Raw genomic sequence first — 25,571 nt, forward strand, 5'->3', positions numbered from 1 at the left:
CTGTACATGAGAAATTGACAAATTATAATTGACAGTACTTCAGTAAAAAAATTACATTCAGCTAACATTATTTAGAAGACAGTAACAAAATATTTTAAATTCATTAAAATTAAAAAGTTAATTTAATTAATTTTACATTAATGTTACTATAGTAACTTTGAGCTAATATATGAACTTCATTCTACAGCTCTAAAATTTATCCCTCCCCTCCTCACATGTACAGAGAAACAAACACACAAAAGAACATTGAATTGAACAAACAAAAACCACATACACATAACACCTTTCTCTTCCTTCTCCAAATCAGATACAAATGAGAAGCATTTTCCCTTTATCCTTTTAAATACTTCAAGAGTCAATATGCTATAAGGCCGGTTGCAAAACTTACATGAATACGGTTTAATATAGTCAAAATAAATAATACCATAAAGGCAACAACTCAATTAACAATTTGGTTAACATTCCCTTTTTCCACTTTGCAAATCTGGTCACTTTAGGATGTGGTAAAAGTCTTTGCTATTACAGTAAATGTAAAAAAAAAAAAAAAAAAAAAAAAAAAATGAGTACTCCTCTTTTACGCTGTTCAAACATTTTTCATGTATTCTTATAAAAAAAAGACACACAATAATATTCAACCTCAATTAATCACTTGCCCCGTATCCAGAGAATATAGGGGAAAAGAAAGTAACAACATGAGGATGATGATTTTACATACATGCCTACAACAACAGGCACACAGAACCACCTCCACTTGTCATTTCAAAAGTGAAACTAAATACCAGTTTATAAAAAGGAAACCGTGAAATACTCATCAATCAAAAACAGGTAAGCTAAGCCATTACATTTGATAAATCTTTCCCATACAAGGGAGCTAGCTTACCTGCAAGAGTTGTTTACATTTATTATACTTTTCTGTTTGGTCAGCAATTTCTTTGGTCATTTCAGAGACTTGCCCCTTAGTTAGATTGTCAAAATCTGTCTCAGCTATAACAAGCCAAAAAATAAGATTATTAAAAATTATTTTGCCCTTTTATTATGTTCCTGTTCACTACAACTTAAGAGTCAGTATACTGAGAAATACAATAAATACTAAAGGAGAAAAACACCTACTTAAAAACATCTATTTATACACAATAAAGAAGGGTAATATAAAACATCAGATGAGAATTTTTTAAATGTCAGTTTGGCCAGAACCAAATTCACATTCAATAATGAAAAAATGGTTATTTTATTTTTTTAACTAGCTAAAAATAGTCCTAAAATGGCACACAAACTGTTCTTTATATACTTAATAGGATTTTTAGAAAAAGCCATACTCTTTGAGAAAATATTTTAAATCATTTTTCTAGTCCTTTACTACTATTCAATAAGTCTTTACTAAGTTAATATTAACACCTTTCTTGGTACTACAGAGGATATATAAAAATAGAAGGCAGGATCCTGTTCTACACAGCTGAATCTAAATTTAATAGTATAGGAAATTTATAATACATTCTAAAAGTCAAAACACCAATTATCCCAAACACTACACAATTACACTTTTATATACTCTAGTATTTACTTTCACTATTGTCAAATCTTTAATAACATAAGGTGAAAAAAGACATTAGGACAAGTGAAAACCTAGAGTTAATTCAAATTTTTATATTGTTCATGTATTCACTATGTCTCTCTAATCTGTTCTGTTAGTTAATAAACTAGTAAAAAATGTAACTTATCCACCAACAGGTACACTAATGAGGAAAGTACCCCCAAAGCAGTCAAAAAAAAAAAAAAAAAAAAAAAGGCAAGAGAGAAACATGAGTAGAACTGAAGAGATTTATAAGTTTTCCCCCACAGAATTGTACAATTAAAGTGCCATAAATGGTTTAAAATTCCAGATTTAGTGGAATATTAATTAAAAATCCAATTCTTGGCTCCTGTCCTATAGCCCAAATGCTATAAGCACTTGCAGTTACAAACACCAGCTCATTTAATTAACACTCATAAACATGCTCACAAAGATAAATACTAGTTCACTCTCACATCTTGTATATTCACTACATGCATGACTTATTTTTACACCCTTATCTTCCCTTTGCCTCAATTCCTCACTTTCAAGGATTTTTATAAGCTCCCTAAAATTCTTACACAGGGAACAGACAGTGTAAATGAGTATACATACTTTTCAGGGAGGACATTTTATACAAAAAGTCTAAAAGGCTTCTACCTGCAGAAGCTGATGGCTTTACATCTACAGTAGAGGCTGCAGTAGCTGGGTCTGTGTTTATTGAGGCATCGTTCACTTTCTGCTGACTTCCAATTTTCTTGGTCAAGACACTATTGTTATTAGCCTGTTCAAAATGTTAACAATCGTTAAATAAGTTACATTGCTTTCCTTCAGTTAATTGTGTATCATATAATTAAATCCTGAAAAGTCCACAAAGCTGCTGTTATCTTAAAGGCCAAATACTAAAGTTACACAGATCACTTTACTATCTTACCAAAATGTTACAAAAGAGAACATTTTATTTCTCCAGCAAATAAAAATTCCAGATTTTTACAAAACTATCACTACAATATTAGGCCAATAATGTGAAATCAAGCTGAGAGAAATTATATTCAAAGTGCAGGATATTATAAATTTGATTTGCAGACAAAAATATTCATATAAAATTATTTTACTATGTTGAATTCAATTATACTTACTGACTGGTCTGAAAGTTTATTTATTTGTTTTTGGAGCCTCTGGCATTCCTTGAATTTTTCTTTATAATGATCTGCTGCCATCTGAAGACGAAGTTTCAGATCTTCAACTTCTCTTCTCAACTCATGTTCCAGTGTATCAGTCTTTTCCTAAGAGTTAAAACACTTCCTCTAAGAGAAGATAAAGATCTCCTATCTCATAATATAGTAGTAAATCCCAACTTAATTTTCACTTTTTTCTTTCTGGCTCTTAATTTTTATTTGTTTTGGAGTTTTGGCAACAGAGTCACATTAGCTCTCCTAATAAATCCAGCTTTATATTCTTAGGACTAAGGTTCATTAAAATAATCTATCTCCTGAGAAGTATTACCCTGTTAAATAACCATAGTATCTTTTTATGCAGCTAGTAAGTAAAAAACTGCAAACAAAGCAATATATCCCTGACATCAGAAAGTTTAATTAACAGCAGTTTTTCTTAAAGCTTGTATTAACTTCAACCCAAGAAGCTACAAGGACTAAAAAAAAATGAATGGAAATTTAAAATTCTGTGACCAGGAATCTGACCTGACTTATTTTAACATAACTCATTCTCTTTCATGAGCTTATAAGTGAGTTTTTGACAAAAATGGAAATTCAAAATTAACACACTTTACCTGGTCTTTTTTCACAGCACTTAGTTTAAGTTCTGCCACTGCATCAGCTAATTGCTTTTTTACTTTCTCATTTTCCAAGCGTACAGTATGTAGATCTGCCATTGTTTTATCCCGCACATTTACAGCATCACTAAGTTCTTTAGCCAGAAAGGCAGCTTCTTGCCGAGTTGCCTGAACCTGTTCCTCTGCTTTACGAAGTTGCTCCTTTAAAAAAAATGTATCTTCCTGAAGAAAGGCAGATATATTTGTAATTAAACTATTCAAGTAAAAAACAGAAGCAGAAACAATTTGTACTATTTCAATAGATCTAAAAATTTTAATTAAATACTGCTTTTCTATTCATAATTTAGATTAAGCATGTAAGTCTACAAAAATTTAAGATGTGACTTTGTTTTACAGACCCCATGTAACAACCCTGTGCAGTAGGTATCACTATTATCACTTTATACCTGAGGAAACTGAAGTATAGGAAGTCAGGCAACATACCCTATGCTTAAAGTTTTAGCTAAGAAGAAACTAGAGTAGAAGCTCCTGTCTCCCACAATCTCTCCAGCTGGAATTACTGACTTCATTTATTATGACAGCCAGTAACAGTAATTGTAATTCTTTGTAACTCCAAAAATTTTGCTTTAAAAAAGTTTCCTACTATCTAACCTAAAATATGTCCAATATAATATTAATATACCATTATATATAGTTATGACAACACAGCAGACTTAGAACTTTGCTCTAAAAGCAAAATATGAACATGCAAATAACAAGATGAGGCCCTAGGAAAATGAAAATTAGAATCTCTTACCAAACCTAAAAGTATCTTTAAAAAGTTTAATAAGTTGTCATGATAAAATTATTTCCTTTAATATTAACCAGATATTATGAGCTCAATAAATCTATTCAATATTCTTATTTTTATCTATATACTAAAAATAATGTAAACTCAGAAAAAGTGCAACCCATTCTTGGTTTTTAAATTGTTAGCTCCTTAGAAGGAAATGTAAATGATTATTTATATAATATTGGGGTGAAGAAAATTTTTGTAACTATAACATTAACAGATCTAATATATAAATGTTATCAGCTTCTATACATCAGAAGAGAAAAGGCAAAAAAAAAAGAAAATTATTTGTAATATATTCAAAAAAGGTATAAAACTGACATAAATATCTTTTCTAAAAAAAAAAGAAAAAACTTCAAACCAAAAAACAGTAACAACAAAAAAACCTGAAGAAAATCATGAACATGAAATTTCTTTAAAAGAAACAGCTATTACGCATAGAAAAAATATTCAACTCATCAACAATTAAAGAAGTTAAAACAAATACCATTCATCTTCTTTCAAATTGACAGACTGAAAAACAATAATACTTTAATATTTGTATGGTTTGGGAAAACTGGCACATTTACAAAGCTGTGGGCTCATATAATCAGTTAACCAATGGTATAATCTTTCTCATCAGATTTTTGAAACATTCATCAACACCTTTAAAAAGCACATGGCTTTTGATCTATCAATTTTATTTTCAGGAATTACTAAGAAAATTATTAAACGGTATGGACAAAGGTTTAACTCTGCAGATATCTAGTAAAATATTAAGATTATGAAAAATTAGAAATGCCTAACAATGAGAATTTACTATAAATAAACTACAATATAACCTCCACACAGTGGAGGTCTATGCAGCCATAACTAGCAGTAGTATATGCCAAATACTGTTGGTATATTAATTTTTTTGAAAGGCAATTTGAAAATAACCACAAAATTTAATCACTCAATCGAGCAATTGCACTGAGGAATTTATTCTACAAGTTTATACATATACCTAGATATCTGTACAAAAATGTTTACTGCATCATGTTTATAATACCTAAGGATTATTCACAACTAAAAACAAGTACATACTACATAGCTGTTAAATAAAAAGTGAGCTACTACAAAGCTGTTCTAATGAATGAGGAAGATCTGGTAATGCGTACTCATTCTGTAAGATGTCCAGACATTCCACATAAATCTTAACATTTTTGTAATACTATATATATTCTTTTTAATATAAATACTATTTTTACATTCACAGATTTCTAGAAAAATTTAAAATTCTGTAATGATTTATCTGGGAAATGATATGGGTTACTTTTACCTTGTACCCTTATGAACTATTTGAATTGCTTTGTAAGCATGATTTTGTATTGCTTTTATAATTTTTTAAAAAGTTTTAACAATTAGGAGTCATTTTCCCCAGGTATTTCTATACCTATTTTTTTCCACACAGAAGACCTGCTTAAGTAGCATCTTACTAAATAATAATCAAATATACTTTTCACCTTCCCAACTGCAATCTGCTACATTAAATACTCTGAAAGTAACTTGTGTCTTAATCATCAGTTCTAAATATCACACATGCCTGATGTTTTAGGTATTAATTAACCGTATCTGAGTGTATTTAATAGAAAACTACTGAAAACCACATAATACTCTATCCATAAAAGTTAATGAGTAAATTAAGATAAATCTACACCATGCAGTATTATACAACCATTTAAAAAATTAGGAAGATCTCTATAAACTGACATGGAATGACTTCCACTCTATATATTGTTCAAAGAAAAAACACAAAGTGAAAAGGAGAATGTAATATGGTACTTTTCTTAAAAAGAGGGTAGAAAAGGATGTATGTACACCCACACATGAACCAACCTTTTATCTGCAAAAAACAAACATAAGAAGAATAAACTGGAAACTAATGAAAATGTTTACCTATGGGTACAGGTAAAAAACCAGTTTTAAGGGAAGAGACACCAGAGTACATTTTTTTTTATATAATTTTGACTTTTGAATGATGTAACTGTTTTACATATTCAAAACATAAAATTAAAGGAAAAGGTTAGAATAAAAATAAATCTTAAAACTAAATGTAAATTAAAAAACCGAACTATTTTACAAATTTGCAACATTATGTATGTTAAAAAAATTCAAGTAACTTTTGAACATGGTACTCTGTACATCCTTAGTGAAATATATTCTAAGAAAAAAGAGCTGGAAAAGATGTTAATTTTATTTAGTACAAGTATTGTTGGAAGTGCCAGTGACATAATAATTCTGAAACTACTGGTGTATATAGCTGGTTAGAAAACAAATAAATATAACATTTTAGAAACAAGGGTTCTCACACTGCAAGAAGACAGACATAAATATGGAATGGAGGAAGGTAAGGAAGAACCCTAGAAAGTACTGGATTTGAACTGGAGGCATCAATATAAAGACTGAAAATGTCTGTCCAATTAAAGTACAAAGTAACAATGAGATCCAGTTCTTGGTTTCAAAATACCTTTCGGTAATTAAAAAAATCAGGGTTCTCTGGAGGTCTGGGGCAGAACCTAAAACTGTAATATACTGCTGTACCACAAAACAAGGAAGTATTCAAAGCATTAGGGAGACATATCAGAAAGCAGGTTTGAAAAGGTTCTCCCCTCGGTAAATAAAAGGACAATTTGGGTATGAAAAAGAAAAATGATGTGTAATGTACAATGTACTGAACAAAAAAAGAATTGCTGAATCTACAGTGGTATTAAAAAAAAGGGAGAGGGCAACAAGGAAACTCCTTTTATAAAAGAATACCTACTAACAAACATAAAAGGAATAATAGAATTTCTTAAATCATCATTTTGCAATCATTAATGTAGTAACTGTTGGTGCAGGTAAGGATCATCAGGGGATTAAAAATACAGGGTCAAATGGTATGGGGAAATACGATGTTTACACGATCTCGAAGTATAATCCCACAGATTACTTAATAATCACAAAGACAGAAAGGCACCAATATAATGGAGAGACAGGTAAATATAACTTTAAACTTATGATTAAACCTAACATCATCAAGAATGAAACTGACATTATATGATTTTTGATGTGACTGCAACAGAGTGTATAAAACATCATCTATGCCTTTTCTTGCCAAAAATGTTTGACCTGAATCTAGTCATGAGGACAATAAACAAATACAATAAATAAATCTTGTTTATGGAACATTCTCTCAGACAAGCCTGAATTATTCAAAAATATAAGTATCACGGAAAGCCAAAAAGTATAGGTACACTGTTCTAGATTAGAGAAGACCAAGAATAATCATTAATGTGTGATCTCTGACTACCTTATATCAATAAATTTTAAAGGTTATATAAAAATATATGTGGGACAATTTGGATATAAAGCTATATATAAGCATTGATATCATATCAATATAAAATTTCTTCGGTGTCATAGCTGCATTATGGTTATACAGAAGAATGTACTTATTGATAGGGGAGACATGCTAAAGTATTCATGGTGAAATGTCATAATGCCTGCAACTGACTTTCAAATGGCTCAGGAGAAAGGGGGGCACATATAAATGGGGGAGATAAAGATGGCAAAATATTTAAGGATATATATGTACTCATTGTTCAGTCCTTCTAACTGTTCTGTTCGAATTTTGAACTTTTTCAAAAAAAAAAAAAAAAAAGTAGAAGAGGGAAGGGAAGAGTAAAAATAAAACCACCATACTATAATAGAGGTATGTTTTACAATCTTCAAATACATACAGCAAAAGTACTTACCTTACTTGAGGTTGTAAGCAAGAAAGCCCTCTGCAGATTCTCCTTTTCAGCCAAACAGAACTGCAGTCTACTAATTTCTTCTTTGAAATGAGTAATCATGCTTTCTTTGTTCCCATCTAAATTCTTTAAAGTCTGGACCTCTGACACAAGCTTGGTATTTTCTATTTCTGTATTCTTCAAATGTACCTGAAACAGTGCTTGAAAATGTCAAGAATATTCTAACTCCATAACCTAAATTAATCAAAGTTTAAAATATTACTATTTCTCTCTAACCCAAATATGATCAAGGGAAGACTCACTAGGCTAAGAGTCAGAAGACCCAAATTCTGCCAAATGACTAGCTAAGGATGTGGAAGGAGAACACAGCTTTTCTGAGGGTTTTTTGTTGTTTTAGTTTTCCATAGAGATTAATTCTAAAGTCTACCATTACCTGATCTCTAAAGTCTTTTCTTTGATGATTTTCAAAATCAGTTCTCTTTAAAACTACAAGTATATTTGTTTGTTCTTTGGGGGAAACATTATGTTATAAGTATATTCAGATAGAAAGGTATGACCAGATTCTGGAAAACTAAAGGAATACATTCAAGAACAACACCTTAAGCAATTCAATTTTTTTCAATTTTTTCCTGTGGAAAACGTACTATGTAGTTTACCTCTTGTGTGCCTAAAAATATATTTGTTGATTAATTAACCCAACTATATTGATTTTTCCCAGGAACTTTGGCTGCTTTGTTCATAAGATACAAACCAAATTCCGTAACTGAAATTATAGAGTACAAATATCTCGTTTCCACTAATAAAGAGTATCTTGCTTTCGTTGAGAGCACCAAAGAGGCGTGGAGGTGGTACAGCTCAGTGGTAGAATGTGTGCTTAGCATGCATGATGTCCTGGGTTCAATCCCCAATACCTCCATTAAAAATAAATACATAATTGTCTCCCCTGACCCCTAAAAATTTTTAATTAAAAAAAAAAAAAGCAACAGAGAGAAATGAATTAACATACTCCTTGCACTTTACTCTTTAAATGTATGGAATGCTGAAGACTAATTCCTGTTCAAAAAGATAGACTATAACTCCAGATACTCTAAAGGTATCAGACCAAGACCTTCACAGCATCACTTTAAAACCATTACCTGATTATCATAATCATCAGCTCATGAAAGCATTTTTTTTTTTTTACTAATCCCTGTAAGTTCTGATAGGGCAGGGACAGGTCACATGATCCAACAGGGGTTAGAGGGGAGAGACAAAAGAAACTCTCCAGTTATGCATGTGAACAATTTGGAAGGTTAAACTATGTATCTGAGATTAACAGCATAGTAGGTCTTACTATATTCAGTAAGTGGAATCTTCTTGTCAAAAAAAAAACAGAACAAAAATGCCTAAGGAAGAATTTTACTTCCAATTTTTGGGATACACGCATACAAATGGAATACTGTTCAGGACACTGGGAGGTTGGAAGAGAGTGTATTCAAATGAAAATTTCAATGTCACTTTGATCCCAACTGCTAATGCTTATAGAAAACAGGAAATACAGCACACTGTAAAAGAATAAATCCTCAAAACATCTCTTTTGTTCCCTTCCCTCCTCCCAAGTCTTTTGCAAAGGACTTGTCATTCAGGTGTACAACAGAGACACTGAAAATCTTGGCAGAAAATGAGAAAAAACAAGGGATAACATAAGGAATAAATAATTCAGAGCAATAAAGAAAAAATAAATTCTGGATTTACCCAAAAATGTGTTTGTCAACCTTCTATAAAACACTCAAAGTACCGTTCTCATGATAGAAGAGAGAAAAGAAAGGCATGGTGGAAAGGTGACAGCATCAGGGATCAGTTCTTCTCTTTCCAAAATAAATCATCTTAGTTAGCAATACACCTCTCGCGTGTCAACGGTTTACTCAGGAACTTCTTAAACCCTTCCTGATACTAACTAGGATAACTTCAGAGTTCATTTTATTTATTATTGTATTAAAATGATTGAAGACATAGAAATTCTCTTTACCTTATTATCTCCCACTGTGTTAACAGAGAAACAACATGGAAAGCACTTAATTATCCACAGAGAAATAATGCCCAGGTCTTTTCCTGGCACAAAACTGAAATGTTCTCATTGAAATTCATAGTAACATTAAATAAAAATTATTACAGATGCCAAATTTTCACTTAGTTAAAAAATGCTTTATAACTCAGAAAAAAAAACTGCATTTTGATCATTCTGTAAATGAAATTGATAGAGAATTCTCAGATTACATCAATGCAGATGTAGGAAACAGCCTTTAAAGTTTACATACTGTTTCACCCTTTAAAAAAAAACCGCATTTGACAGTAGTCTGCAAAACATTGTATCCAACTGCATCAATTCTTTCTCTATACATCTGTTATTATTTTCCTTTTTCACAAAATCTTGTTCAAAAACCAAACATTATCTTTGGCACTTTTTCTTAAAGAGTCAAATCAAAAAATCATCCACCAGTAAGTATTTTTATTCCTGTTCTGGCAGACACACACACACACACACACACACACACTCTCATGCTCTGGGGACGGCTGTTCCAAGAAACAGAATGAGTATAACCCACGGCATGCAAAATGTTTCTATCTGTATTCTGCTCTGAGATACACAGTGGATTCAATTTTTTTTTAACTTTAAAGATAATTTTAAATATAAAAAATTTCAAAACATTAAAAAAAAAATTAACCACTCCCCCCAAAAGAAGGAAATTACTGTAGCTTTGTGGTAAAGTTGGAAATAAGGGAGCATGCTACCCCCAGCTTTGTTTTTCTCAAAATTGTTTTGGTTATTCAGAGTCTTTTGTGGTTCTATAGTTTTTAAAATTATTTGTTCTAGTTCTGTGAAAAATGCCTTTGAAATTTTGATAGGGATGCACTGAATCTGTAGATGCCTTGGGTAGTATGGTCATTTTAACAATGTTGACTCTTTCAATCTATGAGCACAGTATCTTTTTTGTTTTTTAAATTATAGCTGACTTACAATGTTGTGTTAGTTTCTGGTACAGCACAGGTGCACAGCACATCTTTCCATTTGTATCATCTTCAATTCCATTCATCAGTGTCTCATAGTTTTCTTAGTACAAGTCTTTTATTAGATTTATCGTGAGGTATTTTACTCTTTTTGATTGTAAATGGGGTTGTTTTCTTCCTGCCTCAGCCTCCCAAGTAGCTGGGACTACAGGTGCACGCCACCGCGCCCAGCTGTTTTAATTTCTCTGACAGTTCGTTGTTAGTATACAGAAATGCAATTGATTTCTGTGTATTAATTTTGTATCATGCAACTTTACCAAATTCATTGATGAGTTCTAATAGTTTTTTGGTGGCATCTTTAGGATTTTCTGTATATAGTGTCATGATCTGCAAACAGTGACAGTTTACTACTTCCTTTCCAATTTGGATTCCTTTTCTTTTCTTTTTCTTGTCTGACTGCTGTGGCAAGGACTTCCAATACTATGCTGAATAAAAGTGTTGAGAGTGGGCACCCTTGTCTAGTTTCTGTTCTTAGAGGAAGTACTTTCAAGCTTTTCACCATTAAGTATGATGTTATTAGCTGTGTGTTTGTCATATATGGCTTTTATTATGTTGAGGTACTTTCCCTCTATATTCACTTTGTTGGGAGGTTTTATCACAAATGTTAATTTTTGTCAAAAGCTTTTTCTGTACTTTTGAGATGCTCATGTAATTTCTATTCTTTGATTTGTTAAAACAGTGTATCACATTAACTATGCTTTGTATACTACAAAACTACAGTAGTCAAAACAGTATACTACTGTATAAAAACAGATACATGGATCAATGCAACAGAGTAAGAGAGTCCAGAAATGAACCCACACTTGTATAAGCAATTAATCCATGACAAAGAAGGCAAAAATATTACAATGGGAAAAAGACAACCTCTTCAATAAGTGGTGTTGGGAAAACTGGACAGCTACATGCAAAAGAATGAAACTAAACTATTTACTCATACCATACACAAAAATAAACTCAAAATGGATTAAAGACTTAAATGCAAAATCTGAAACCATAAAACTTCTAGAAGAAAACACAGGCAGTATGCTTTTTGACATTAGTCTTGGCAATTTATTTTTTTGGATATGTCTCCTCAGGCAAGGGAATCAAAAGCAAAAATATAACAAATGATCACAGCGAAAAAAAAGTGGCAGTGAATATATGTTCATGGATAACTGAAAAATTGTGCTCTACACCGGAATTTGACACAACATTGTAAAGTGACTATTACTCAATAAAAACGTTAAAAAAAATGGTACTACCTCACACTAGAAAGCTTTTGCCCAGAAAATGAAACTCAACAAAATGAAAAGGCCACCTACTGAATGGGAGAAGATATTTGCAAATGATATATCAACCAACAAGGGGCCACTATCCAAAATATACAAAGAACCCATGCAATTCAACATCAAAAAAACAAACTCAAGTAAAAAATGGGCAGAGAACCTGAACAGACTTTTCTCTAAAGAATCTATACAGGTGGCCAACAGGCAAATGAGAAGATGCTCAACATCACCAACCATCAGGGAAATGCAAATCAAGTATCACCTCAATGAGATATCACCTCACACCTGTCAGAATGGCTATTATCAGAAGCACAACATACAAGTGTTGCCAAGAAATGTTGAGAAAAGGAAACCCTCGTGTGCTGATGTAGGAATGTAAATTAGTGCAGCCACTAAGGAAAACACTATAGAATTCCTTAAAAAGTTAAAAACAGAACTACCATATGATCTAGGAATCCCACTCTCGGGTATTTATCTGAAGGAAACAAACACTAATTTGAGAAGATATGTGCACCCCCATGTTCACTGAAGCATTATCTATAATAGCCAGGATATGGAAGCAACCTAAATAAATGCCCATCAATAGATGAACAGATAAAGATGTGGTGTGTAAATGCAGACACGTAGACACACACACACACATACACACACACACAGAGAATATTACTCAGTCATAAGAAAAGAAAAATCTTGCCATTTGTGACAATATGGATGGACCTAAGTGAAATAAGTCAGAGAAGGACAAATATTGTATTTCACTTATATGTGGAACCTAAAACATGAAACAGATGAACAAATATGAAAAAGAAACAGAGTCATAGATAAACAGAACAAACAAGTGGTTGCCAAAGCAGAGGAAAGTTGGGGGGATGAGAGAAACAGTTAAGGAAGATTAAGAGGTACAGATTTCCAGTTACAAAATAAAATGAGTCATGGGTATGAAATGTACAGTGTGGAGAATACAGTCAATAATTATGTAGTATCTTTGCACGGTGACAGGTGGTAACTAGACTATCATGGTGATCATTTTGAAATGTATAGAAATATGAAATTACTATGTTGTGCACTAAGAACTAAACAGAGTTGTATGTAGGTCAATTATATTTCAAAAACCAACTCATGAAAAAAGAGATCAGATTTGTCGATACCTGAGGCAAGGGGTGGGGTGGGGGTGGGGAAATTGGATAAAAGAAGTCGAAAGGTAGAAACTTCCAGTTACAAGATAAATAAGTACTAGGGATGTAATGTACCACATGGTAACTATAATTAACATTGCTGTAGGCTATACATGAAAGTTACTAAGAAAGTAAATCCTAAGAGTTCTCATCATGAGGAAAAAAATTTGTCCTTTTATTTTGTATCTATATGGGGTGATGGATGTTCACTAAACTTTCTGTGCTAATCATTTGCTGATATACATAAGTCAAATCATTATGCTGCACACCATAAACTTACACAGTGCTATATGTCAACTATATCTCAATAAAACTGGAAGGAAACAGAAGTGATCCTGAGGACAGATTTGGAATTTCACACTTGGGTCCCCAAAGATGATATCTTATCAATTGATATAAATAAATGAATAGCTGTTTTTAAAAAAGGAGGAGAAAAAACACACTGGGAATATAATAAATTATATTCTAATTTCTTGGTGCAAATTGTGACTCTCAAATAGCAAATATATGCAGTTGTATGTTTTATCTTTAATATACATTATAATATATAAATGAGTGTTGTCCTTTTCTAATCTACTAAAGAGACTGAATCTATCCAAATAATACTTATTTAACTCAGAATGTTCTTGAAATTCCTTATCTGGAACTGCCTTGAGAAACAGCTTATAAGCCACTTAAGTAAGTCCCAAGATGCATCTACAACATTACTGACAATCAAAGGTCACCACCCTATTTCAGGGTCATTTAAAAAGGAAAGAAAAACTTTAAAAGGTGAAGATATGTCAACAGTCAGAATCTTTTTTAAAACGACAGTCTCTGAAGATTAATCCAAGTCAATCTCTAGAATATAATCATCACTGTAATAAATCAATGCTCTTCCTAACGTTTATATATTCCTAAACGGGAAAATAATTCGTTACATAAATTCTAAAGATGGGCATGTTGTCATCATTCAAACTCTTTGCTTATCATACATTACCTGCTAAGTATCTAAAACACCAGCAATGAAATTCCCTGAAAACAAAGTCTTAGGGAGTATACACAACGAGGTAGTTTTCAAACATGTCCTCAAATCCTTTAATATGTCCCCAAAACCTCTGATACTCCTCTCCTAAAGGAGTGGAATCTAATTCCTTTCTCCTTGAGTGTCAGCTGGACCAAGTAACTTGCTTCTAATGAATAAGATAAAGAGGCTTCAATGTACAACTTTGGAGAGTAGGTCATAAAATGCATTGACTTCCTCCGTGTTCTCTCTCATATAGCTTACTCCGAGAGAAGCTGGCTGCCACACTGTGAGGACATCCAAGCAGCACTGAAGAGGCCACACTCCTAGAAACTGAAGGGTCTCCTGCCAAAAGTCATGTGAGTGAGCCACTTTGACAGCAGATCCTCCAGTTCTCATTGAGCTTTTAACTGATTGCAGCCCTAGACAACATCCTGACAACTACACAAGAGACCCCGAATCAGAACTATGCAGCTAAGCTTCTCCCAAATTCCTGACCACTAAGTTTTGAGGTAATATATTATACAGCAGTAGGTAACTAGTAAAAGTGGAAATAATAAATTACCTTATAAAGTTCCTTCTCATCCTTTTCTGTCTTCATTTGACATTCTAGTTGTTCTCTTTCATATTGTGCCTTCCTGAGTTTGTCCTTCAGACTGAGTTAAAGTCAAATAACATTAATACAAACAAAAAAAACTTTTTTAAAACATGAAGATACTTTTCAAAAGCATCAGAAATACCTGTCTAATTCAGTTTCTTTTTCAATTGCTTTGTGTGTCACTGACACAATGTCCTCCTCAAGCTGGAGAGCTTTGGATGTAGCATCATTGTATCTCTTTTTAAATTCTTCATTTTCCATTTTTAAACCTTGTGAGACTTCAATAAGACCCTTAAAAATAAAATATTTTGAGAAATACCGAAACAGAATTAGAAAGACAAATTTGTTTATCTTTAAGAATTCTATGTATTAAAATTTTAATCCCACATTTGTCCCCTCCACAGTTTGTAAGACTAAAAACTAAACCTGAAATTGTGAACGTGTAAAACACTCCATTTGTTGATTTCACTAACTTCTCCACCAGAGGGCAGGCAACAAAAGTGAAGAAAAAAAATTTAAAATTAGTCACTTTTGTTTTCCACATCTCACATTCCAATGTTACTCCAGCGACAAAACAGGTTTCATGATACTAACCAAGGGTTAACACCCACTTCCAGCATAGATCATAACTGATAATTATACCAAAGCACTAAGTTAAGATATATGCCTAAAGCAATGTTCCTAATGCTCCTGCCGCTGTGACTCAAAGGCCTGAACAAATATTCAAAGACATTAAAATGAATATAAAAAAGGTAGTAAATGTCCTAGTTTCATTTTAAAATATTCTAATTAAGCAGGTAAAAAATTTTTATCATATCAATTAAAACAATTACATAACTTAAGAGAACTTGATCAAGCCTCTCCCTGAACTTGTTTTATAATCTGTAAAATGGAGATAATAAGGCCTTTTCGGACTAATTTATAAAATTATGAGAATTTAATGTACCAGTGCATTTGGAGGTTTCCACACAGTTTTGGAAAACTACACATCAAAAGAATCGATAAATTAAGACACTGCTTTCATTAAAAAAGTTTTTAATTTCCCACTAATAAAAGTACCACCCATCAATCCAACAACAAAAACTAAAGAAAATCACCATTTTGCCAACTTAAATTGTATCAAATACTATAAAGTATTTATAAGCCACTTTGATTTTCATAAAGTAACAGCCAAATTTTTTACATACAGGTAGAATATCATTTTATATATCTTGCTATAATATGAAAATCACTATGTTGCATCTATACTATATTAAGATTGTTACAACAGTGGTCAAATACACTCTACTGGTTTTATCTTTGCTCAAAACAACTGTTTGCCTTACTGAATTTGCAACATAAACCTAAGATTGTTATATAAAATTAAATACTTTTCTGATTTCAATGCTACAATACCAAAGAAAGCAGATATTTATTCCCTTTGCTATAACTGTCACTATCCAAAGATACTTTAAAATTTGACACATTTTCAGTATTTGTCTTGCTGATTTATAAACAGAGCCAGAGAGATTTCTAGTTTTACTGTATTTTTACCAAATGCTCACTCTTTTGGCACTGTGAATGGGCAACAGATTTAATCCAGGCATTTCTTCCTAGGAATAAGATCAGATTGCCCAGAGGCAAAACTATTCCTGATTCTGTAATTAATGAAGTTCTACAATGGGTAAATAGCATTCTGGAAAAAAAAAAAGTATAGGACAAAAACAAGAAAAGAGTCGTAAGCAACTAAATGCAAAACATAAATTAAGCACTTTATGAGTCAGTTAACTCTACAGTGAGTCACAAAGTAATTCTTACTATAACTTGAGAGTCTGAGAATCTTTTTCTGATACCAGTAAAAAACACCTGATAGCTTCTCAGCATCCAAGCGCACTGCAAAAGGCATTAAAAACTGAAGTGGGGATTATTCTTCAGGTCTCCAGTGCTCACATTTGAGGGAAGCATAAGCATCTTCAATGTGGCTAAATCTTAGTTAGCATGAAAATGACATTAAAGCCCTTAGTGAACATATAAATAATTAAAACCATGGTTTCTTTAAAAACAATTTTTTTAAAAAAAAAAAAAGTAAAATCTACAACACAGTCTTTGGAAAACACTCGAAATTTGGGATGAACATTCATTTGGTCAATATCTGCAAATTATGTCCAAAAGGTGCCATAATTCTAATACCAAAACAGAGAAAAACTTGGAGATTTAAGTAAGTCTGCTACACTGTACACCAAGATAAGAACAGTAACAAAAATGGGGGCAAAAGGAGATAAAGAGAATAGGGCATTTCAGATTCATGCAGCAGACTTCTCCCCCTCCTAAACTGAAGGATCATGCCAACCCACCATTACCATTCCCCCAAATCATAACTCTCAAATATGAACAACCAGATAAAAAGACTGTGAATCACTTATCTATGTGGCTAAACTTGCACTAAAAATATCTACAGTAAAAACACATTTTTTCCTGTGTTAAAAAAAGACAAAATTAACTCCAACAACAAATGAATACATGTGAGGAAATCAGATGCAATATCACTGACAACTATCTGGAAAAAAGTATGGTATTCTGGATTCAAATGAAAACAACAGGAAAATTTAGGAAATTAGTATCTGACTATTCTAAATATCAAATTATCAGCAAAAGGATTATTATTTATGAAAACTGGTAGACTTTAAATCTTACTCAATTGATGTAACCTGGCTTTTCTCACTCTGCTTCTTGAAAATCAACTAAAATACCAAGCTACATAGATAGCTACAGAGAATACATATTTTCTCTAGTTTCGAGAAATACACCAGACAAAAAGATAACTGACAATAATGTACAATAATAAACTATCTTCATGGCATTAAAATAATGAGCTAAAAGGTGAAATAAGTAATAATTAGGTAATTAAGTTTCATTAACACCGCTCCCATAAAAACAACCTGTTTCACAGTTAGGTTTGGTTTGGGGGGGGGGAGACTAAACTGACAGAAATAACTAATAACTTATTTAAGCATATTTCAATTTATAGTATTTTAGATCTCTGAATCTAAACATCTTTAAAGATCAAATATGCATACAACCTCTTCAGTAACAAACTTCAAATTTATCTGAAGAAACTCTTGTACTTGTATTCAAACAAAAGCAAAAAATTCACTAAGAAAATTTCCACAAAAAATACTGTGCATGTTCCAAGAGAGCAAAGTTTAAATACGATAAAACATAAAGAGGGCTACTTCTACTATCAAAATTCTGCTATGAGAAAATACACTTAAATTCTACCTTTTTAAGAAAATACCAGATCCAAAGGGTTAAAATTTTTGGTTGGAGCAGAAAAAGGAGAGGCAAGAAAGGCTACAACTATATCTACAAATGTCTAAATATTTCCTGAGCATGTATAAATTCCAGACAAGCTATTTTTAATTTTAATGCAATTTCCATATAACATTTTTCAAGAGGCAGAGAACAAGAAAAAAAATTTAGGACAGTAGTTTTACTTATATTAAGTTGCTTTTTTAATTAAAATGGAATGATTTATGTATATTTTGTTATAATGATCTATGTTGCACGTGGATATGCAAAATATGTTACACCAGATCAATGTAACAGAAAAGAGAACACAGAAATAAATCCATGCATATGTTTGTTCAATTTACAACAAAGGAACCAAGAATATACAAGGATATAAAAGAATAACTTCTTAAACAAATGGTGCTGGGAAAACTGGACAGTCACATGTAAAAGAATGAAACTGGACCACTATTTTACATAGACCATACACAAAAAAATCTACTCAAAATGGATTAAAGACTTAAATTTAAGACCAGAACCCATAAAACTCCTAGAAGAGAGTAAGCTACTTGACATCAATCTTGGCAATGAATTGTTGAATTTGACACCAAAAGCAAAAATAAACAAGCAGGACTAAATCAAACTAAAAAGCTTCTGCACAGCAAAGGAAACCACCAACAAAATGAAGAAGCAACCTTCGAAACTTGAGAAAATACCTGCAAATCAAGTATTTGGTAAGGGCTTAATATCCAGTTTTACTTAAAGAATTCACACAACTCAATAGCCAAAAAACAAAACAGGAAAAACAAACAAACAAAAAAACCCCACCTAATCCAATAAAAAAAATTGGCAGGGGAACCGAAGAGATATTTTTCCAAAGACAACATATAAATGGCCAAAAGGACATGAAAAAGTGCTTAATATCACTAATCATCATGGAAACACAAATCAAAATCACAATGAATATCAGCTCACCTATCAGAATGGCTGTCATCAAAAAAACAAGCGATAACAAAATATTGGTGAAGATGCAGAGAAAAGGGGTTTCCACCCTTGTGCACTGTTGGTGGAAATGTAAACTGGTGCAGGCATTTGCATGCACTATGGAAAACAATACGGAAATAAAACTACCATACGATCAACAATCCCATCTCCGGGTGTGTATCCAAAGGAAATGAAAACAGGATATGGAAGAGATTTACCTGCACTCCATGTTCACTGCAGCATATTCACAACAGTCAGGATACAGAAACAACCTACGTGTCTATCAATGGGTGAACGTATAAAGAAGATGTGGTACATAAATATAACAGAGTATCAATCAGCCATGAGAAAGAAGAAAATCCTGCCATTTGCAACAACGTGGACAAGACTTTGAGAACATTATGTTATGAGAAATATGCCAAAGACAAATACTGCATAGTATCTACTCATAAGTAGAACCTAAACAAAAAGTAAAACTCAGAAAAAGTAGGTGCCAGGGGATGGGGGAAAAAAGGGAGAGATTGGTAAAAGGATACAAAATTTAGCTAGAAGATGAATAAAGTCTGAGGATCTAATGTATAACATGGTGACTACAGTTAAGAACACAGTATTGTGTAAATGAAATGTGCTAAAAGAGTAGAATTTAAATGTTCTCATATACACAAAAAAAGGATAAATATATAGTTGAAGGCTGTGTTAATCAACCAGATAGGAGGAATCCTTTCACAATATATATGTATTCAAATCATCAAGATGTACATTTAAAATATATTACAATTTTGTCAATTATAACTGAAATTGAATGGAAAATACTCAATGATACAAGTCTTATGAAACAAACTATAAAAAATGCTTCATCTTATACTTCTCTATTAATCTAAAGATTATGAGCTAGTTCAAAGTATATAAAAAACTAGTATTTTAGAACAAAATGAATTTCTGAAACTATTACTTAGCAAATCAGGAATAAAACGAAAGTAATCGGCTTTAAAAATCTTATTGTTAAAAAAATACGTTATAACCATCACCTTATGCGTTAAAATTAAGCATTTATGTCTTTTTGTCTCAATGAAAACTAGTAAAAGAGAATTAGAAATTAGATATCCTAACTTCAAAACTGGTTTTCAGCAATTCCACGTATTATAAGGTTTTCAGCAATTCCACGTATTATAAGCAATTGGGAAAACTCCATGTATTAAGCAGTTTAAATGCCTTAAACTACCTCGGTCAAAAACCAGGTATCCAATGCAAGGCTAAAGGAAGCCAAAAATATAAAGATAGTTGAAGAGGTCCACACTATGGTGGCCAGAGCCACCATAATGAGAGATCTTTCAAAACCTGTTCTCTCACTCCTATACCTGTAACTCCCAAACGCCTGTAATGTCTCAGGGTACCCCACCTAGTTTGTGAAACTTAAGAACCATAACAATATGAATACATACAACAGTTCATAACATGCACCTCATATTGTTTAGGCAATATTGTTTTAGCATTCTCAAAACTAAAACTTAAGCTAAATTTTCAAAAAGGATGTAGTTTAAAAATATTTTAAAGTACATCTTAAATTATCAATATTCAAATTAAGAATATGATTTTATGAAAAACATTAAATTCATAGTTTAGGCTCAAAAAACTTACAAACTAGTTTAAACTAATGAGAAAACAGGATCACAGTTCTATCTGAAAAACAAGATTAAGTATCACTGGTTCCCTGCATCTCAGTTTTCAATCCTCTAATTTCAAATACATATCTAGCACTCCAAAACAAAAACAATACAATAAATAAACATACAAACTGCTAATTTTTACATAAGTTTAATAAATGTAGAAGTCGGAGTTTTTAAAAAACACTAATCAATACAATGAGATATTATCTGACATTGAAAAGAATGAAATACCGACACATACTACAATATAAAAGAATCTTGAAAATATTATGCTAATTGAAAGAAACCAGTCACAAAAGGTCATGTATTATTCCAACTGTATACAATGTCCAAAATACATAAATCCATAGAGACAAAAATTTAGATTAGTAGTTGCCTGGGACTGGTGGGGAGGGAAATGGAAAGTGACCACAAATACGTACAAGGTTTCTTTTGGGGATGATGAAAATGTTCTAAAATTGGGTTATGGTAATGGCTGCACAATTCTGTAAATATAATAAAAACCACTGGATTGTATACTTTAAAGTGATGAACTTTGGGGTAAGTAAATTACACCCCAACAAAGCTATTTTTTAAAAAGATCAATTAGATAAGCCCTCAGAGGTAGGTATAATAGTATCATTAAGAACACTGGTATAGGATAGAGAGTGATTAACAGCACTGGTTGGAACCAGACCTCCTGCCTGTACCACTTATAAACTATTCAATAACAGGCAAGTTAAGTAACCTACATTTCACAGGATAAAGTGAATTAATATATGTAAAAAAACTCAGAATAGCACCTGGCTTACATTAAGTATTATAGGAGTTACTTTTTATTAGTCAGCCTTTTACAAGAGAGAAAGTTGAACTAGGTCTTTGAAACTGAACTTGAAATGAATGTTAAACTTATCCCTAATGAAAATAGTTATGTTTCAAATCTAGGGTGTACATGAATAATGGAGCATATATATTACATTAAAATAATCTAAGGGAAATACAATATGTAATTTATAACTCTCAATTTATAAATATTATTTGGTTTCAGTTTTAATCTACTTTGTAATCTTACCTTATACCTCAAAAAGCCAAACTTAAATATGATTAAATGCATACTTTTTTTGTATATATATATACACACTTTTTTTTATTGAAGTATAGTCAGTTTATAATGTGTCAATTCCTGGTGTATAGCACAATGCTTGTCATACATGAACATACATATATTTGTTTTCATATTCTTTTTCACAAGATATTGAATATAGTTCCCTGTGCTATACAGTAGAAACTTGTTTATTTATTTTATATATAGTAGTTATTATCTGCAAATCTCGAACTCCTAATTTATCCCTTCCCACCCACTTCCCCACCAGTAACCGTAAGTTTGTTTTCTACGTCTGTGAGTCTGTTTCTGTTCTGTAAATAAGTTCATTTGTTTTTTTTTTTTTTTTTTTTTTTTTAGATTCCACATGTAAGTGATATCATATGGTATTTTTCTTTCTCTTTCTGGCTTATTTCACTTAGAATGACAATTCCCAGGTCCATCCATGTTGCTGTAAATGGTATTATTTTATTGTTTTTTTTACGGTTGAGTAGTATATTCCATTGTATAAAACAGACCACAACTTCTTTATCCAGTCATCTGTCAATGGACATTTAGGTTGTTTCCTCATCTTGGCTATTGTAAACAGTGCTGCTGTGAACACTGGGGTGCATGTATCTTTCTGAATTAAGGTTCCCTCTGGGAATGCCCAGGAGTGGTATTACTGGATCACATGGTAAGTCTATTTTTAGTCTTTTGAGGAATCTTCATACCGTTTTCCATAACAGTTACACCAAACTACATTCCCATCAACAGTGTAAGAGGGTTCCTTTTCTCCACATAAATGCATACTTATACTAATCAGTTTTCATCATCTTAATTTATTCAATTCTTTTAATTCACAAAATAAGAGTGCTCTTTTTAGTAGCATTCTGCAATGAGAAAAGTCGATGTTCACAAAAAATGAAAGATTTTATTTATAAATATTGAATTATAAACATTTAATTATTTTAGTATTTGTCAAGTATTGAATGGGTAATAAGCTAAGGCCTTATTTTACAAAATAATGAAAATACAATAAATTTCTTCTACCATGAAGAAACTGAAGGCCTCTACTGATCATTCCTAGTATACTATTATAAAATTTTAAATGAAATTGTAGATGATGTATCTTAATAGTCCTTCAGATATTCAGCAGTTTATATACTCATACCTTAGAGAGAAGCCCTTTAGAACTATAATAATGATTTTTAGAATTCACACCATGGAATGGATTTTAAACAGGTGTCAAGAAAAGTCATAGATTTTATAAGCCACCCAACTAACACAAGTTTGAAAGTTCCTGAGCTGTTCTAGCTCAGGCCCAGCAGGCCTGTTTGATTAAGATAGAGGCTATAATTCTGGGAGTAAAAAGCAAATTCACAAACTAGAAGCCCCATGACTAGCAACAAGGAGGAACTCTCTCCTGGCAAGCATATTATTTTAGCCCCAGAATTAAGCAACCATCAAAATACAACTCAGAATTTATTTTTTTTTTAGAATTTTTTTTTTACATAATGCAAATACTACTTTTAAAATCTGGGGGAAATCCTGCCAATTTCTATTCCTCCTGGATGGATGACACTATCCATTATTTCAGTTCTGCATTGATGATTCTCTGGTCCATCATTATGAAACATACTATAAAACAGTAACAGCTACTTAAAATTAGTGAGAATCTACTATGTAACAAATATCATTCTAGGTCCTTCTATCACCATTTTCTATCATACAACATATTAGAAGAATCACTTCCATGTACTTCATCTTCCCAGAGAGCATATTCGAATGGAAGAATATAGCAAGAAGTCCCTTTCAAGATTAGTTACTGTCACCAAGATTTATAACTTGCCATAAAAACTTCCAAAGACCTCTTCTGAGTATCAGCTACAATCTCCTACAAATTTTACTTCATTAATCCCCTGATCTCAATCTACCACTTTCCAACCAAAGTCCTCCATCAGAATAAGCTTTAGTCTTGTCTGTAGTGCTTAACTCCTTGTCACCCGGACAGCAGAGAGAAACTGAGACTGCTTAAATTTTAGCTAATACTCGACTGGACCAGAAGAAAGGCCTGATGTATGTGAGTAATTTCACACAGCTGAAGGCCTATGATTCTGCCATTCCTACTCTCCCAAACCGTCCATTCTTCCCTTGGATTTCAAGCTGATCAGAGCCGAATCTCAAAGCCTTTATTTCAGGGTATTCTTGATCTCACTGGCTAAGCACATGCTGTAAAGGACCATTTTCTTAAGTCCTCTTCTATCTCATTTTCACTCCTCTTGCTTATAATGAAGTTAAAGAAAAAAGACTGGCATTCTGCTTTGGAAAACTGTCAAATCCAGGTATGAATATCGAGAGAAATGTGTAAAGAATGGAAAGAAAAGGGTAATAATTATACAAAGGATAGTGAGGGAGTTATAACAATTAAAAAATTTAGCTAAATGTTTTAATAGTCAAGGTAGACACATACAACGCAATTATAACATTTATAATTTAATATTTGGTACACATGCTTAAAAAGTTCAAATAAGAAAAGCAGTTCCTTCTACATTGTTGGTGAGAATGTAATTTGGCGCAGCCACTACAGGAAACAGTATGGAGATCCCTTAAAATACTAAAAACATATGATCCAGAAATCCTACTCGTGGGCATATACCCAAGGGAAACTCAAATTTGAAAAGACACACGCACCCCCAATGTTCATAGCAGCACTATTTACAAATAGCCAAGAAGCAATCTAGCTGTCCATCTTCAGATGACTGAATAAAAAAGTGTTCACACACACAGTGGAACACGACAATCATAAAAAAGAATGAAATACTGACATTTGCAGCAACATGGATGAACCTACAGATTATCATATTAAGTGAAGTAGAAGACAAAGTGGAATCTTAAAAAATGACACAAATGAACCTATTTACAAAACAGAAATAGACTCACAGACATGGAAAACAAACTTATGGTTACCAAAGGGGGGAGGGATAAATTAGGAATTTGGGATTAGCAGATACAAACCACTATATATAATAACAAGGTCCTACTGTATGGCACAGGGAACTATATTCAATAGCTTGTAATAACCTACAATAAAAAGAAAACAAAAAATATATATGTATAACTGACTCACTAAGCTATACACCAGAAACTAACACAACACTGTAAATCAACCATGCTTCAATTAAAAATAAAAAAGTGGTTCCTTAACCAAAGAGAATATCCTACTCCTGCTGTAGGATACTCTTACTGCAGGATTCCAACTGTTCCCAAAAGTAAAACCGGGGGAATAACTGCATATTTTAAACTAAAAAGACTAATAGTAATAAGGACAGAAGACTTTACAGATGTTTGTAAGATTTATAGTTGTACACACTGTTTGATACTGTGTTTACCCTTTAAATCAAATAAGCAATCCTCAAACAAATGTAACAAGGCTAAAGAAATTTTTTCAGTTTAAGCTCTATCTGTATATCATCTCTGCTCAGATGTGCAATATACAAGCACTCCACTGGAGTATAAAAACTGTTAAGAATCACTGTACTTCATGCTTCAATTAACAATTATTAAGCAACTGCTCTA

The 25,571-nt window shown here is 32.1% G+C and overlaps 1 protein-coding gene across 3 annotated transcripts in view; it reads right to left on the reverse strand.

The window, feature by feature from the left end:
* Positions 1–25,571, reverse strand: part of TAX1BP1 (Tax1 binding protein 1) — a 76,442-nt gene that overhangs the window by 26,630 nt on the left and 24,241 nt on the right. For 2 of the 3 annotated variants that reach the window (XM_010988023.3, XM_031455102.2), the window contains 7 exons: positions 15,157–15,305; positions 14,982–15,072; positions 7,929–8,114; positions 3,339–3,563; positions 2,689–2,835; positions 2,210–2,333; positions 881–984 (listed from right to left, as the gene is read on the reverse strand). In XM_010988023.3, coding sequence (XP_010986325.1) covers positions 881–984; positions 2,210–2,333; positions 2,689–2,835; positions 3,339–3,563; positions 7,929–8,114; positions 14,982–15,072; positions 15,157–15,305 — 1,026 coding nt within the window. The remainder of the gene's footprint in view (positions 1–880; positions 985–2,209; positions 2,334–2,688; positions 2,836–3,338; positions 3,564–7,928; positions 8,115–14,981; positions 15,073–15,156; positions 15,306–25,571) is intronic. The other variant, XM_031455103.2, reaches the window with a different exon arrangement.

This window comes from Camelus dromedarius, chromosome 7, assembly GCF_036321535.1.
Source record: "Camelus dromedarius isolate mCamDro1 chromosome 7, mCamDro1.pat, whole genome shotgun sequence".
NCBI lineage: Eukaryota > Metazoa > Chordata > Mammalia > Artiodactyla > Camelidae > Camelus > Camelus dromedarius.